The following is a 16,411-nucleotide window of genomic DNA, read 5'->3' on the forward strand; positions in this document are numbered from 1 at the left end:
TCTGAGTTAAATGAGTGAGGTGCCATCTTAGGTGGTTCTGGCACCACAAACTGAGCCCCTCACAGGAGCTCCCTTGGGTGTGCCAGTGAGTTTCTAGCTGATGTGCCTCAGGTGAGCCACACTAGCTGTACTCGGAGGTGCTCCTCACCCTCAGCAAATGGGTTTAAGGCTCAGCAGTATTTCACAAAACGTTCGTGATCAGTTAGTTATACATGGTGCTAGCTAGCTTTCTTCTGCTGTGTTGAGAGACTTGGTTACTGCTCTGCAGCACTGGCCTTCAGCACTGAGAAATCAGGTTGGTGCTGACAGCTGGAGCTAGTTTACAGCAGTTAACCGGCCTGAACGTCTGCTCTGCCAGAGGCAGGGTGAACTCACAGGATGCTGCGTAGTCTATGCTCCCTGCTCGGTGCTGTTTTCAGGTGGCGGACAATCAGTAAGCCTCCTTTTACGAAGAAGCTAATGGCAAGGCACAACAACGGTAGGCTTACGTTCCTCCGTGCGCCTTTCCTCCTTCGGAGCTTTCTCGGTGGCCCGCAGGAGCACTCCGACACCCGTCGCCTCGCACCCGCCCCGCGCAGCCCTGAGGGCGCTCCCGCCGCGGGCTGAGTGGGCGCGAGGCTGCACGAGCCGCCCCCCAGCGGCCGCGCGCTGCCTCCCGCCCCGCCCCGGCCCTCCCGCGCGGCCGTTGCGCCGCCGGAGCGTCAGCGGGAATTTCCAGTCAGGAAGTGCGGCGGGCCGGGGGCAGGGGCGGAGTGAAGGCAAGCGGCGGCCGCGCGGGCCGGGGTGCCGCTCGGCTGCCCTCGCCAGCGGGCCGGCGGTGGGGCCGGAGGAGGGAGGAACGGGGGAAAGTCCGCGCGGAGCCGGGGCGCGGGTGGCGTCACGCCGCTGACATGGCGCGGCGCTAAGGGGTGCGCGGCCGGGACCCGGAGGCGACGACGACGACGACGCGGTGCCGCCAGCCCTGTTCTGACCCAGGTGAGCCCCCTGCTCTCTTCCCGCCCAGCCCTCCCGCGGCGACAGTTTGCCGCCGGTGGCCGCGCTTCCTGCACCGAGCGGGGCCGGGCCGGGAGCGGGGAGCTTAGCCCGGGCCGGGCCCTGCGGCGCGGGGAGCGGCTGCCGGAGCCGCTCGGACGCCGAGGTGAGGGCGGACACCGGCGGCGGACCGGGGCGCGGGCGCTCCCCGCTTCCTGGTGCGGAGTTTGCGGCCGCCACCCCGCCGTCCTTTCTTTTTTGTTATGTTTTTGGTGAGGTTTTGAAAGATCGCGCTGCGTGCGTACGCGTCGCGGCTCTTCGGAAAGTTTTCCGGCGTGACTGCTGGAGGCTCGTTGAGCTGTTCGTTACGGTGCGTGGCTGGGAAGTGTGTCAAGCCGAGAAGGAGCCTGCGCGGCGGGGCTGGCCGCGGGGGACGCGCAGCCCTGGGGCTGTCGGTGCGAGGGGACGCTCCCGCCGGGCCGCGACACGCCTGGGCGCGCTGCCTGCACGCAGGCGGCGGGGCGGCTGGCTGCTCGGCTGGGCGGGCGGCCGGAGCGTCGCACGCGGTGTCGAAAGGACACCGAAAGGACGCTTTAGAAGGGAGCGGTAGCGTTCGGCTGTTCCTCGGCATGGGCGCTTCGACGCGCTGATGCTCTGCGCTCCTATGGTAACTTGGGGCAGAGCAGCGCTGGTAGCTGATTTCGCTCTCACCGAAGCGGGAGCTGTTTGTGAGCCGTAGCGCAGGTGAGCTGATATTATGTGGCCATTATCATAATGCTCTGCACAGCAGTAAATTCATTCAAATCAGTAAATTAGGAGTGCCTGTGAGCACTTTCTGGATGAGGCTCGGAGGCAGAGATCCCCGTGACTTTAGTACTGCGCTTCACCTTCCTGCTTAAAAATGCTTTAAGCCTTTCTAAAGGGTAGCACTTCAAAATAGTACAGGGTTGAAGCAACCGCTTTAAAGCACCTACAATCTTTGCTATGTTTAGTTCCCTTCTTCAGAAGTCTTCTTCTAATTTATTCTTTTAAAGAGACCCTCAGTATTGAGTGGAACTTTTCCTCACTCAGTGCTTGCTTTACAAGGCTGGAGGTGCTGAGCAGTGCCGCTACTGTCTGGCTGACAGAACAGGATGAAAATACAGCTCTTTGTTCCTATTAACATCCAGAGTGTGTGCTGCGTGCTGCAGAGTATTGGTCTTTGCAATAATGTTTTGGTTAAAGCAGCTTTGTTATTTCCCGGCTGTCTGTTCTAGGAAAGCATTAACCAAGATGTCATTTGGAGACGTCATCCCGTCTGCAGTGTTTTGTAATCTGCAGAAATGACTGCAGTTTAATTGAGAAAATGAAAGAGGGAAAAAGCAGCCTGTAACTATCTGGAGATTCTCTGTTCTGTAAACTTTCGTGGCTCAATAATTTGACCAACACGATCCCCTGAAGTGTTATTGTCAGGGTTGACCGTAGTGTTTTCAGGAGATTGCAGCAGGGATTTCAAGGAAGCTCAGTGCTGGACAACATGAAAGACCTGTTAAAATGATTTAATCAGAAATGTTAAGGTGAAGAGGAAAATGCTGCCTTCTATCTGTCCTCTGTCCCCACTCCCTTTTTTCTTCAAGAAAGAAATGTCTACCAACGGCAGTCACTACAAAATGAAATTGTCTTGCCAGTAATGAAAATACTTGAAACAGAGTTAAGAGTTTAAAATTGAGAATGGCTTTGTTTTGTTTCATGTCATGTTGTGTATTGTGTATGTTTTTTAAATTATAATGTAGTAAACTTCATACTTGTAGATATTTAGTTCAGCCAGCACCTTCATGATGTTTTTGAAAGCAGGAAAGTTTGCTGATAAAGTAAATGTGCTGGGAGAGGAAAAAGGCATCTTTGGATAGGGTGAGAGGGTGAAAGGCAGTGCAGCGCTTCATTGAGACGCGCACCGTAAAGTTTTCTGCTTCATTCATTGAAAAGTAGCAATTGTTTGTCAATTTTACTATACATCTAACTTTCTAAATAAATAAATGTAAATATACTTTTTTTTGGAAGTAGCATTATGTGATTCCAATATTTGGGCACTTAGAAAGAAATACAGCTGACTCAAATTCCTTGAATACGTGCAAGGCCCAAAACCAAGAGTAGTTTGGAATTCATTTTATCATGCTTCTCATCACCGGTGGCTCTGGAGGGACAAGGAACTAAGTTGGAAGGCCCAGAAGTCTTTACTATCAAGGATCCCCTGTGCTGCCAAGAAAGCTTAAGATTCCCTTGTTACATGTGTGCATAGTAAATGTCTTGAAGCTGCAAACATCCGGTGAAAAGCAGAATTATCATTTTTACTAACTTAGAATAGGACTTACGGTGTAGCTGTTGGTCAGAAAATTCTGCAGTCTTAAGATACTCCGGTTAATTATTCTGTGTTTACATAGATCATATGAAAACTCACTAAAATCTTCCCACTTTGAGTGCTAAAAGTGTGTGCCAACTCTTTCATAAGACAAACACATCTGAATTTAGAAAACTGTTACTCATTTCCTTAAGTAAACAAAAGTCTTAAGTTGGTTTAACTTTTTTTTTAATGTATTGGTCTCTTCTTGTTGGTTCTCAGACACAAAATAACAGATAAGGAAAAGAGAAAGTTTCAGGTTAAATGATGAAAAAGAAACTCTGGTCTTGGTCACTTTCAGCTAACACAGGATTTTTAGAAATGGAAGCTGTAATTTGATGTGTCCAGTAAATGAACTGTGAACCTCTGCATCAGTAACATCGTAATTACAGTTGTCATTAATTGTGCCTTTAGGTCAGCCAGACTCTATGTTTGCATCCAATTTTGAGCATAGGAAGAGTTCGGCGAAACATTTATTTTGCTGAAGCGCTGCTGGCAGTTCGGGAAGTAAGGTGTGAAGAGATGTTCCAGATGGTTCTGGTCTCAAGGTGAAAGCCTTTGTTGAGGATTTTGATGGAGCTGGCAGATCACGTGTGGGGAGGAAGTTGCTGTTGCTACTGAGTGCATTTCTTTTTTTCCCCTTTCAACTTTGGTGTTCTGAAAAGCAGCCTCGCGTTTCTTTTTTTCTTCATTTAAAACACAGAACTAGATAAGCTAGAATTCAATCCATAGAGCAAACTGCACTGGCATCACAGATTAAGAGCAAAGTAGGTCTGAGTTGTGTGTGGTTGTGTTGTTTTGTTTTGAAAATTGTACTGTGTTCTGTGTGCTTGCACACTTGTGGGCTAATTGTGATACACGTTAAATCATCAAAGTGAGTGGTTTTTGTTTTAAGTTTCAATGCTCTTTATTACGTTAGAGTCTACCGGAGAAAATTAATGCTGAAGGAGTTTTATTATTTCTTTGTAAAACACGGAGGGGAAAATAAAAGCCATAGTAACCACTTTGCAGCTGTAGCTTTAAGCTGTGGGCCAAGGAGGATTGGGACGCTTCAGTGTTAGGGCTCTTGGCATAACTGCACTGATGCTGTTCTCGGTTTGACCTGCGTGGTTCAGCTGACTGTGTCACTTCTTTAACCAACCATTTCTGCCAAGGTATATTTTCAGAGGCTGTTGATAACCCAAGGGATACCGAGGATGCATTGGCTCACGGCTGTACTTGCAGTTGTAACTGCCCTTGCTGCTCTCTGAGCTCTCCTTTGCAGCTGTGTTCTTTAAATGGAGGCCGACTTCAGTGGGACTCTAGAACCTGTGTGAAGGCAGCTGCTGATGTGGCAAGCCTTATGTGAGCTGGACCTCCGGGTTTCCTTGTTGTTTAGCTTCTCAGCAACGCTGTTCTTTCTCTCCTCAAAAAGGAAGAGGTTTTCTCTTTCGTACTGATGATTCATTTCACTTAAGGCTTCTGAAGTGGGTATGTGTGTGCTCTTTAAGTTAGTATTTGACTTTGAACGATTTTATATGAAGTAGGGCTGTACCTGAAGAACATTCAGTGATTCTTCTTAAGCTGCAGCAAAAAGTAACAGCGTTTTAACACAATTTTTAGGTTACTTCAAGTAATGTTACTGCCTTGTGGCTAAAATACAGTGCAGCTACTGGGATTGTTTTGCTGTGTTAAACCTCAGTATTTTTACATATACTTAGCATTAAATATATGCAATAAGCACACTCTGATACATTTGAATATTGTTTATTACTTTGGTTTAAATTGTTTTGAATGTGTTTTAATAAAAATATTTTAATTTTTTTTCGAACATTGTCCTGGAAAAACAGTTTGTGTTCAGGGCATTTCATTTCCTCGTCGTGTTGGTTTGCTGCTTTGGATTCAGGTAAAGGATTAAAACATGCAAAAAATTTGGTCATAAAGATACTTAGTAACTGGACTACGTGAACAGTTGTTTTATTATCTGCCAAATAAGTTTCCTTATGCTGTAATTTTTCCTTTTAACGTGATGATTATGTGGGTTAATAATTCTGACTCTTCATTTCCTGTAGTAATTCTGCACTAAAAATTTCAGATTCAAAGCATCGCACTCTTTTGCAATCTTTAATCTTTTTGATCGTTTTCATTTCCCAAGTGGTTTGTAGTTCTAATACTCTTGCCCAATAGTACATCTAAGAAAATATTTTAAAATTTTATGTCAGCATTTTTTTTTTAATTAAAAAAATACACAGCAACAACTCCCAGTCCCATCCAACAGGAAATAATAAGCAAACCCTGTTAATAACAGGAGGAGGCAGTTTGTACTGGTGTACTAGAAAAACAAACAGGCAAGTTGTGTCGTCTTGGGTTATGTAGTGTTACTGCAGCTTCAGAAGTCTACGGATGAGAGTCTGCAGAGGAAAGTAATGTCTAGAAAAAGAACAGCCTCTGCACAGCTCTTTTCTTACTACTGAGTACTTGTACTGAAAACTTTTTTCATAGGTAATAATTCTGTATGCTAGCTTAAGGAAATAACTCACTTTTACTGCAGAAGTTGAACATTGATGAGATTTGTATTGAGAGTACAGTTTGCTCAGAAACAGCTCTCCTCCCCAGCATTGAAGTTATAGATGGGAGAAGAAATATTAGTCATTTTATAACATTTAAAAGCAAGCTTCAAATTTCACATTGACTTAAAATCCCTTAAAAAAAAAAAAAAAGTCCTTAAAAAAAACAACCGCTGTAACTGATGGGACTTCTTGTCAACTTAAGCAAGCTAGCAATTGCTTTCATGGTTTTTAACATACTTTTTCTTTTCTGTTTGTGTTTGACATATGTATCATAATATGAGTAAAAGCGTACATGAGGTTCTTATAATTGTTTGTTTCTATTTACTTTGTATGTTTCAGAATTCTGCAGCTGTTAATCACCTCTTGTTTTGAATAACCCTGGGGATTGCTTTCTGTAGCACTTTTTCCACGCTTTTGGGAAAACCTAAATATAGGTGTATAGTTTGCTTTTATTTTATTTTTTCCTGATTGTGCCTCAGGACAATATTAATCTAACCGATAAATATTTTGTCCAATCTGAACCTTTGTCCAGGGACTTCAGAAACAATATAATTTATTAAAATAAATGCAGACAAAATGAGTAATTGAGAACAATGTAAATAAAATAACTGTTGAGAAAACCTTTTCTGTATTAAGATTTTGCTTTCTTAGTATTTGGGAGGAAGGTATCTCCCTTCCTTTCTCCCTTTCCCTGCTCCCTTGTACTCTTCCCTTGGAACAGTTTCTGCAACAGCTCCATTTATGCAGTGCTGGAAGTGCGGGACGCTGGTAGCTAGCAGCTGTTGGAGCCTGGTTGTATCGACCTGCTCGAAGCAGGTTTGGACAATGTGTTCAAAATGCCATCAAATGCTTGGAACCCTGCCTGTACAATATTCCCTATTCTATTGCTTTTAACAAAAATTGGGTCTATTTTTCTTAACAAAAATATCTTTTATTAAGCTCTAAACATTTTAAGTGGCTAGAAGGGCACACAGGACTTAAATGGACGAGCTTCATTGCTTTTAACATATATTTAACTGTTGTGGGCTCATGACACAACTTGTGTCTTGAAGCTTCAGAAGATCTAAGCCTGCTGTTCTATGCAGAGGTAGATAACAGCAGTTCTCTAACTTCCTTCCCTTCCCCCCAGTGCTTTTCTAAGAATATGTTCTGCCCCCAAAGGCCTTTGCCCTTGAGCTGTGCTCCTGTGGATTGAATTTTGGGGAAAAAAGCTGGGTTTCAGGGGTATTGAAGTGCTAGATGAAGATGGGAGTGAGGTGGAAAGGCTGGGTGTTAGAGGAGGTGTGCAGCACCCCAGCTCTTGGATGCTGCAGTGCTGAAGGCTTCAGCCTAAATGTCTTGGATCTGTATCTCTGTTCTGTCCAAGCAGCCTGTTGCTCCTCCTCTAGCCAAAATTATCTCACTGCAGCTCTTGTTCTGGTTCCAGCCCTACCTGGCAGTTCACAGCATCGATATTGCACAGTATGTTCCCTGTGTTTCTGGAAATGCTGGTTTAAAACAGCTTTCTATATGCAGATCCTTAGAAAAGGAGGCAAGGATGGATAGTTACTCCAAAAAAAAAAGTAAATAGAGAAGTAAACAATACTAGGTGAAACACTGTAGAGACTGAACAGTATAGCAGTTACTGTTTCTAACGCAATGTATCCTGGCTGCTAGAGAATTTCAGAGAACTTGATGCCTCTTGTAAAAAGTATAGTTCTCTGTGGCCAGAGAGTCCCAAATGTAGGACATGTGGGATTATATAGATACACAAAACACAAAGGTCTTTGTCTCTTTCGTTCTTAATCCTATTTTTAGTGAGCAAAATAAACAGGCTTAGGAGCATAACCACAGCAAATTTTCATCATATCTGATTGAAGAAGTTTATTTTTAACAGGTAAATTACAATGAAAGCCAAATTAAAGAGGAGAGGACCCTGGTAGAAAAAAATGCAGGAAGAAATGTGCTTTCAGTATGTCAAGTCACTTGAAGTGTGATAGTTGTGTTTCTCTTGTCTGGAGGCTACCTTTGCTTTTTGAATCCCAACCCAAAAAGGTGAGAAGGGGTGTTCTTCGAAATGAAATATTTCTTTAAACTGTCAAGCTTATTCCAGTTTAAGACTGTAATGCTCTTTGAGTAATAAAGATCGTCACCCACTAACATACATACCTCCGGTCTGCCTTTTACAGAATGTCTTAATTTCTATCCTGTTAAGCTGATCTGTGTGATAAACAAACCTTTCCCCATAAAATATTAATCTATTCTGAGCTCAGTCTTTACAGTGAACTAGTTTAAAAAATAATGGGCATGTTTTAGGAAGAATGAGTTGATGCTTTATATTTTAAAACACAACAGCAGGTACACACCCTAATGCAAGTCTTTTGTGTTCATTTTCTGAAGATATAATGGGCATTATGTCACAGTAGTTTAAGAGATTTAAGAAATTTAAGAGATGAGTGGCTGTTGAGTCTCCACTGTGCATCACTCTCATTCATGATGAGGAAAGTCTTTGTGGAATAGAGAAGTTGGTGGAAACTCTTGATCCTTTGTCACTACAGCCTGATAAAACTAAACAAAACAAAAACCAACAGAAGAACAAATCCCCAACATGTTCACAGATGAAAAGCAGAGACGTGTTTACTGTGTCTCTTTGAAGATCTGGGAAAGGAAGCATATACAGTGTTTTTTAGCTGGTCCTATGTGAAGAGTTAGCTTCATCTGTAAGTTCACCAGTGGACTTTGAAATGCGGCTATTCAGAATTGAGGGATTAAAGCTCAAGCTTCTTTTGGGGCTGAGGGGGATGTTGCAACTGCGTAGGTTGCTCTGAAAGTAATGCCTCCTGTTTATTTCCATGGAAACTACAGCAGATTCAAAGAGAACAATAATATTGGTTGATAGAGCAAATTCCCAACTACAAAACACTAGTTTTCAACATAGTTATCACCATTAGCTATTCATTTTTGCAGCGATAAACAAGAGTCTGCATGCTGTGTTTGTAAAATCTGTGCCAGCACAGGTGACCCACTGTCACCACTGATGAAACACTCCGCCTACCGCCTCACTGTACTCGCATCCACTGTTTGGTCTCTATAAATGTTCATCAAGTTTTGATGAATGTCAGTGGGTGCAATTTTTTCCGCATAGTGGAATTCAGTTCCACCCCTTTGCTTCATACTCACCACCATCTTGTCAAACTGCCCCTCTGCAGCCATCTGTTGCATGATAACAAAATGTAGTGGAATATTGGTGGGAAGGTTCGGCCTCTACTGCCATACCACCAACATCCGCCTCTGATGTCACGGACATCGTGGGCCAACATAGCAATATAGAGGGCATTACTTTTGGAGCAGCCATCATATTTAGGGTAGTATTCAAATGATTTTGTTTCCTGTTCTGCTGAGTGATAAATATTCTTAAATAATTGGGCTACTAGTGTCTGGATCAGACATTAAAGTTTGATTTCTAATAATTGCATTAGGTTATGCTCGTCTGTGCAATCGTGCTCCTGAATAACAGTCTTCCTAAATGAATAATGATTTTTCTAATTTAAATGTCTGATCCATACGAAGCTTTTATATAAACATTCAGAATACAAGAAATGAACTCTGTGTTCTTCTCAGTGGCTGCTTGTACCTGGTACTATTCGGGTATTAATGAGGAGGAGAGAGGCAAAGTATCTGCCATTATGGTCTATTGGTTGGTTAGGTTGGTGCAATCCCATCAGCTTCCATGTATGTGTATGAATCCGTATATCTGCCTGTTTTTGTTTTTTTTAATCATTTTTTTAAGACTTTTTTCACAAAGGTAACTGACCCACTGCAGGGGAGGGAGGAAGAGTACACATGTGCACACACACAGTTAAATACCCTCAGTAGGTGCAGCAGTGTGGTTTTGAACAAATGTAGCTGGATTTTAGGATTTCCCATTGTGCTATGAGCTAAATGATGTTCCTTCATGCATTTTTTAATATTTACACTGAAAACTATTGTGAGTTGAACCGTTTAGTTTCTGGGTGCCATTGTCTGAAAGACTTCGGGGGATCTCCAGGGTAGATAGTGTTGTAGTTGATTGTGATCTGCAGGTGAATGATTTTTATTATTTTTTTTTTTTTTTTTGTAATTCGAATTTGCAGTACAGTTTCTGATACCTGGAAATTTATATGGGAACCAGACATATATGGTAAAATGAACTTCCACAAAACAGCTTTAATCCCAGTCATCTTCAGATGAGAGTTGTATTTCTGACCTGACGTTTCTAAGATGCATATAGCAGCATATATAGCCTGAATAAGAACAGTCTCTGTGCTACAGTATGGCTCAGGTACCTCTCTTCGCAAGGTGAGAGTGAACAAAGCTACTCATGGTAGGTGCTCATCTTTTATGCATGCAGGGAAGGTGCATAGAAATTCAAGCAATATGGGAAGAGGGCAATAAATGATAAACAATTAAGTTTTAGGCTCTGTCTTTAATGATAGAGTCTGATTTTGTGCATATGTTCAGGGTTTTTTTTCTGTCATGTTATTGACATTTCCTGGATTTGCCACAGTTTTCTTAGAAGAAGAGGAAGCTTAGAGATTTGATAACTAAATAAATGCCAAGCAAAAATGCTATTCTGGAGGTAGTACTCCTGGAACATTTTTGTCCTTTGTTTGTCTTTGAATGAGGACAAAGCATATAATAAAACAGAGAGTGTTCTCAGGCATTTAGAGGGTTCATTTAAAATTGCTGGGTTAATTTTTGTCTTGGCCCTGGAAAGGCACTCGAGTGTCAGTTTACATACGCAAAGCTGAATATTTGCACATCCAAGTCATCCTGTATTTGTAATAAACTGGCTTAGCATTCACACTAGAGAGAATGTCTTTAACCTTTCCCCCGAGCACTGCAGCTTAAGTCTGAGGTACCTGTGCATTTGGTGCTAGAGAGGTTGTTCTTAGTATCTTGTTACAAACTTTTTAATACAGACCTGCAGTGACTGAGCAGTATGCAGGTAGCAACCTTGCTTCTGAATGGAACGTTTATCCTTAGTGACTGCTCTTTTGCTCTCAGGATGTTGTTATTCCTTGGATCTGCCAACAAAAGAGAAATGGCAGTTCTGATAAGGTGAAGGACTGATTCTAGTAGACATTTATTTCTGCATTAATTTTGGTATCAGAGGTTGTTAAATTAAAAGTTTTCTGAAATACTGCCTCTACAATATTTTTCAACTAGAAAATCACATCTCAGAGTGTTGTAAATGTGACCAGGAGGCAGAGCAGGTGTGCAAACCTTTTCACACAGAGCTCTGCTGGAGTGAGAGTGATGCAGTCAGAGAAAGCAGAATAGGGCAAAGGTGGTGGAAAATCTTATTAAGTTTATCCTATTGGGCTTACAGATAAAGTTGTGAGGTGTTCTATTTGAAAATTTTGTGAAGTATGCAATTAACAAACTGGACAGTTGCTGTTGATTTTAGTTCCTCAGAATCTTTGTTTTCTGACAAGCGTAATTCCTATTATCTAGGAATTTTAGGTATTTCTGAACATAATTTTGCTTATATGACTCATGAAATAGTAAGGAATTAAATATGAGAGACAACAAAACAAGACTTATGGGAAAAGTCTTTATTCTGCTTGTACAGAAGAAATCTGGCAATTGTACTTAAAGTTACCTAGTCAGTGTGTGTCTGTGGGTATATTCTGACACTTCCTAAAAAATGTTGGCTATTGAGGTTCTCAAATTGTTTATCGTAACATCCACACCTTCAGCTGAGGAGTGTTTGCCAGAAACTGGATTACAGTTATTTTGGTAATTTCAGTAACTTTTCAATGAGTGATGAGTGTTGTGATCTTTTTATGGAAATAAAACATCAAAGAAAAACATCTTTCAGAATCTAAACTTCATTGTATGCAGAAGGTTTTGTTAAAAATGCCTTGCATTATCAATAACAAATTATTAGTGAAAATAGTGCTTTACAGAAAGTGCTTACTATGAAACATGGCTGACTGGTGTTTATGTTGCTCAAATGATAGGTAATGAGCTACAGTATGAGTATCTGTGGGTGTTACAGCTACTACTCATTTTTGGCTGAAATCTTATGACCAATTCTTTGCTATTCACTCAAATACTGCAAACGTGTATTACTTGGTAAATATTTATTTCTAAGATTGAATTATAAACAAGCAAGTGCTTTTATTTGCTTGGTTAAAAATAATTTTATCCACATGGACCTCTTTTTACTGGAAGACATGAGTGTATTGAGTGTCTCCTCCTCTCCTAGTGTTTTATGGATGGCTATGTGTTGTCACTGGAGCTTGTTAATGGTCTGAGCCTCTGTCAAAGAGAAACATCCAAATATGCCAGTTATCTATTGGATATTTGCTTAATTTTTGCAGAGTGCATGTAGTGACTTGATTTTTCTTTCCAGTTTACTGGTTCACTTTGAAACGTAGTTTATGTTCACTGTGGTGGAATATGAGTGCCAGAAATGTGTTTAGTAACTGTTATTAGTTATTACCCATATTCAGAATGTCTGTGTGCATGCAGACATGAGTCCCTTGAAATTGTCACTATCGTTATTTTCAGATGTCCTCTTGGAGAGCCTCTTTTTTTTTTTTTTTTTTAACAACGTCAATACAAATGGAATTGGAATTCTTTCAGTAATGTCTACATGAGAAGAAATAACAGTTATCTTTTAAAGCAGACCTAGAAAGTTCCTAAGAAAATTTCTAGGTTCTGCTACTGGCTTGCCATTATGTCTCCTGGAAAGATAAGGCAGGCTAAAATTTTCCAGTGACCAGCGCTGGCATCAAGACTGCTACAGAGGGTTGCATTTTTTGTATAGCCATAATTGTCACTGTCAGCACTACACATGTCTGGATGCCAAACACTCGTGGACCTCAGGAAATAAAGGTGCTTCGAAGGAGTCAGTATTTGACTCATTTTTTTATTTAAAGAAAAAGTATAGATTGTTCTTTCTTGGAGATCCTAATCTTTCATTTAGTAGTACTTCACAAGAAAACTGTTAAGCTTCATTCATTAATGGCCTAAAGGCTTTTTATTGTGTAAAAATGCAGAGTGCTTCCTTCGCTATGCTATGATAATGATTTTACTTAAACTCAAGCAGCAGAATAGTCAGGCTAAAGACAGATACAAATTCTTAATTTTTATGAATTTGCAATAAATTTTGACTTCAGAACTTTGACTGGAATCTTGAGTTGCTTGGGAGCAAGCAGTGCAAGATCCTAGCTGTAGCCGATCCTGTCCTTAGCAAATACTGGGGAATTTCAGGAGCATTTTAGAAATCACTAATACTGTAAGTAAATTAAGATGGGTCAGAGATGGGCTTTTTAGCTCATCTGGCTTTCGGTATTAATCTATATTGGAAAAAAAATGAGAATTCTTATTCTTTCTGTGTTTCAGGACTTAAAATGGCAGGAGAGGATCCGTATATTATGGGAGTATCAGATCCCCAAGTAAGTGGGTTTGTGTATTTTCAATATCCCTCTTTTCTATTCTAGGTCTTTGTATTGGCTTCCACTTACACTGTCCTGTCATTTCTTAGGCTTAAGAGCATGGAAATATGAAAGCATTCCAGCTGTTTTTTCTTTCTAAGCCAGTCTTTACGTGACCAATAAAGTACCTTACCACTGGTGGAATGGCTGAAGTGTAAAGGAGGAACAGGCCTGTTTAAAGAAGTAGTTGAAAACCATCTCATTTTTATGGCCTGTCTGCCTGTGACACTTGCTCTGAAGTTCCTCCTGTGGCGGGCATTGGACTTTATCTGAAAATAAAGCCCCCTATGCGCTGAGAAGTTAACTTGTGCCATTTCTGGTGAAATTTGCATTGATATTGATGACTAGAACATTCTTTTACTCACACAGGTCAGTAGGTCTTGGCTTTTCCACAGCTCTTCTAGATCTCATTAGATCATTTCATGATTCATTTTAATTGTGAGAATAATGCTTGAGTGAAAGGTTAGAGTGAAGAACAGATCATTTCTACTCACCTTAATTTCCAAGAAGAGAGGATTTTCTCTTTTATGCTTATTCCACTTCAGAAGATTTATACTTGACAGCAATTACAGTGGGTTAAGACATGTCGATATTCAAAACAAAAACTGTAATTTAACCTAGGTGTTCTGTTTTCTTCCATTAGAATTTGTAGGTTTATTTGAATAAGGAATGTAGTCTGGTGGGGTTTAATTGCTGAAGTCAAAATTAAAACTTATGTGGCTCTCAACAAGTCCTTGAGCAAGTCATGTAGGGTCAGATTTTCAGAATTCGGCATTTCATCTCTTTTAAACAAACAACTGACAACTGTTAGTCTGTGAGCAAAATGCAAGCTGTGCTGAGCTCAGTGCGGTCGTGTCACACAGGTGAAACTTTCACTACTATCAACTTTGCTGGCATTGCTGTTCACAGCAAAAATAAACCAAGATATAAAACGTTAACCTATTGGAATCTGAATGTTTGTAGAGAACTTTGAAATTTGTTCCTAAAAGTTACTTTAGGAAACTGTATGTGTAGTAATGATGAATATACTCTCTTTCAATATAGATGTTTGCAATGGACCAGCTCATGGGAATGAATACAATATTTAATAATACAAGTTACATCACTTCAGACTTACCACTACGAACAGGTAGGAATTACTGCTGTTTGATTGTGTTATTTTCATGCTGTTTCTCCTGGTTTCTTTTGTTTGTTGTTGTTTTTTTTTTCTTTTTTGTGTGTGTGAAGTTCTTTTCAGAGGCTAGTTTGTTTACATTATTGTAAGATGTACGTTGGTTTGACTTCATATTACACCTTCAAGCATCACTTAAGTTTATGAAAGTTTCAAGAGAGAGACAAATCTAATTTTCATTTGACTTGTACAGAAACTGAAAGTTTCAGTGAGTTAATTGTTTTGAACAAAGAGCTTTGAGTGACCTGTTTTTATAATTGTTATTCTAAATTTGCATAACCAGTGACCTCTAATGTTTGTATTGCCAGTTTGCAGGGTGCAACATGTACGTTTTTTTTCTCCTTCATCTTAAATAGTATTTCATCTGTTGTAATAATTCTTAAGGTGCTTGCTTTTCGCAAATAAAATGTAGAGTATATGCAACTTCCTGTATCATTCAAATGTGTTTTTCCTTCTTGGTGACTTCTCTATTTCCTGTAATGTAGCAGTTTGGTATTAAAAGTACCTGACAACTTCCTGAATTTTTACACTAGTTTGAAATCTCAGTGTCAAATTTTGTGACCAAATACTGACAATGAGCAAATAGTATTCTGCAAAAGTGTAATATGCATTTCCTCCAGTATAATTCCAGAACAGGAATATAAAATGTGTTTCTCTTCAGCCAGTATTAGCTGCTTGATCAATTTTGGTCTAGTGTTGGTTATTCAATTTCTTTATAATTATTTATTTTTGTTTGAATTTAGAAAATTGCATTTCTCCTGCTTTATTTATAAAAATAGCTGATTTAAAAGGAGGAGGAAAATAAAAATCTGTTTAACCATATGAAGTTATTCTTGATTTACCATCTTTAATATAGTTACTAATATCTTTTAACATAGCAACTTTGTCTTGTTAATTTGCTTTGTTCAAGTCTGTTGTATAAAGACATAGGTAATATCTTCTGTATTGCAGATTGCTTTATTTTGTTGAAAAAGCAAACCCATACTGGGTGTTGCATTCCATATATATTTGAGAAACTTGATAGCAGTGAAGGTGTAAAGGACAGAATGAAATAAGGAATTAGCCTTTTATTTTGTTGTTAAAATTCTACCTTAACGTAACAATAAATGCAGATTTAAAAATAAAGACGCTTACTCTTTCAGTGTTTTTTATGATTTAAATCATACCTCAGTTTTCTTGACTGAGTAGGAGTGAGGAAGGATCAAGAAAAACACATGGTGCAGACAATTTGTTTCAAGATAAAATGCACTGATGAGCAAAGCTCTTGACAAATATGGGAAAACCTCCAACAAATGAATGTTGCCATCATTTATTTGCAGTGTATTTTCATTAAGGCAGATAAAATTGTATAGTAATATTCATTTGTGTAAGATTAATGGCCTTTCACTGTTCTCCCAGAGTTTTTATGGGGCAATTGACCTAAGGAATTGGAAGTTTGATTTCCCCATAACGATATCTGTCTTACACCTACCTTTTGAACTTACTTTATACTCTTTGTGCCAGGCTCATTCCATACAAATTATTCAGATATATAAAACTGATTTTCAGATATCTGTTTCCTGTCTGAGGAGCAGCTGTTTAAAAACCATGCAGAGGAGTCAAGAATTCTGTGGAATCTGTAATCTCAGAAAACTCTTCCAGGGCTAGTTCCAGCTATATCCTAAATTTGCAAAATTACTTAGCTGCCTTTTATTAATTTTTCTTTATAGCACTGATCTTGTCTACTGCTGCAATATAGCTGGCACATTCTCTGTATACAAAGTGGGATTTAATTAAGAAGTATGGATTTTATAGAATCATAGAATGGTTTGGGTTGGAAGGGACCCCAAGGATCATCAAGTTTTAACCTCCCTGCCACAGGCAGGGCCACCAACCT

The 16,411-nt window shown here is 40.2% G+C and overlaps 1 protein-coding gene across 1 annotated transcript in view; it reads left to right on the forward strand.

Annotated features, from left to right (window-relative positions):
• NFKB1 (nuclear factor kappa B subunit 1) overlaps positions 364-16,411 on the forward strand; it is a 59,340-nt gene continuing 43,292 nt past the window's right edge. Inside the window, 3 exon segments of the mRNA XM_021396055.1 lie at positions 364-478; positions 13,273-13,325; positions 14,409-14,493. Coding sequence (XP_021251730.1) covers positions 379-478; positions 13,273-13,325; positions 14,409-14,493 — 238 coding nt within the window. The 5' untranslated portion in view covers positions 364-378.

The sequence above is a fragment of the Numida meleagris genome, chromosome 4 (assembly GCF_002078875.1).
Source record: "Numida meleagris isolate 19003 breed g44 Domestic line chromosome 4, NumMel1.0, whole genome shotgun sequence".
In the NCBI taxonomy this organism is placed as follows: Eukaryota; Metazoa; Chordata; class Aves; order Galliformes; family Numididae; genus Numida; species Numida meleagris.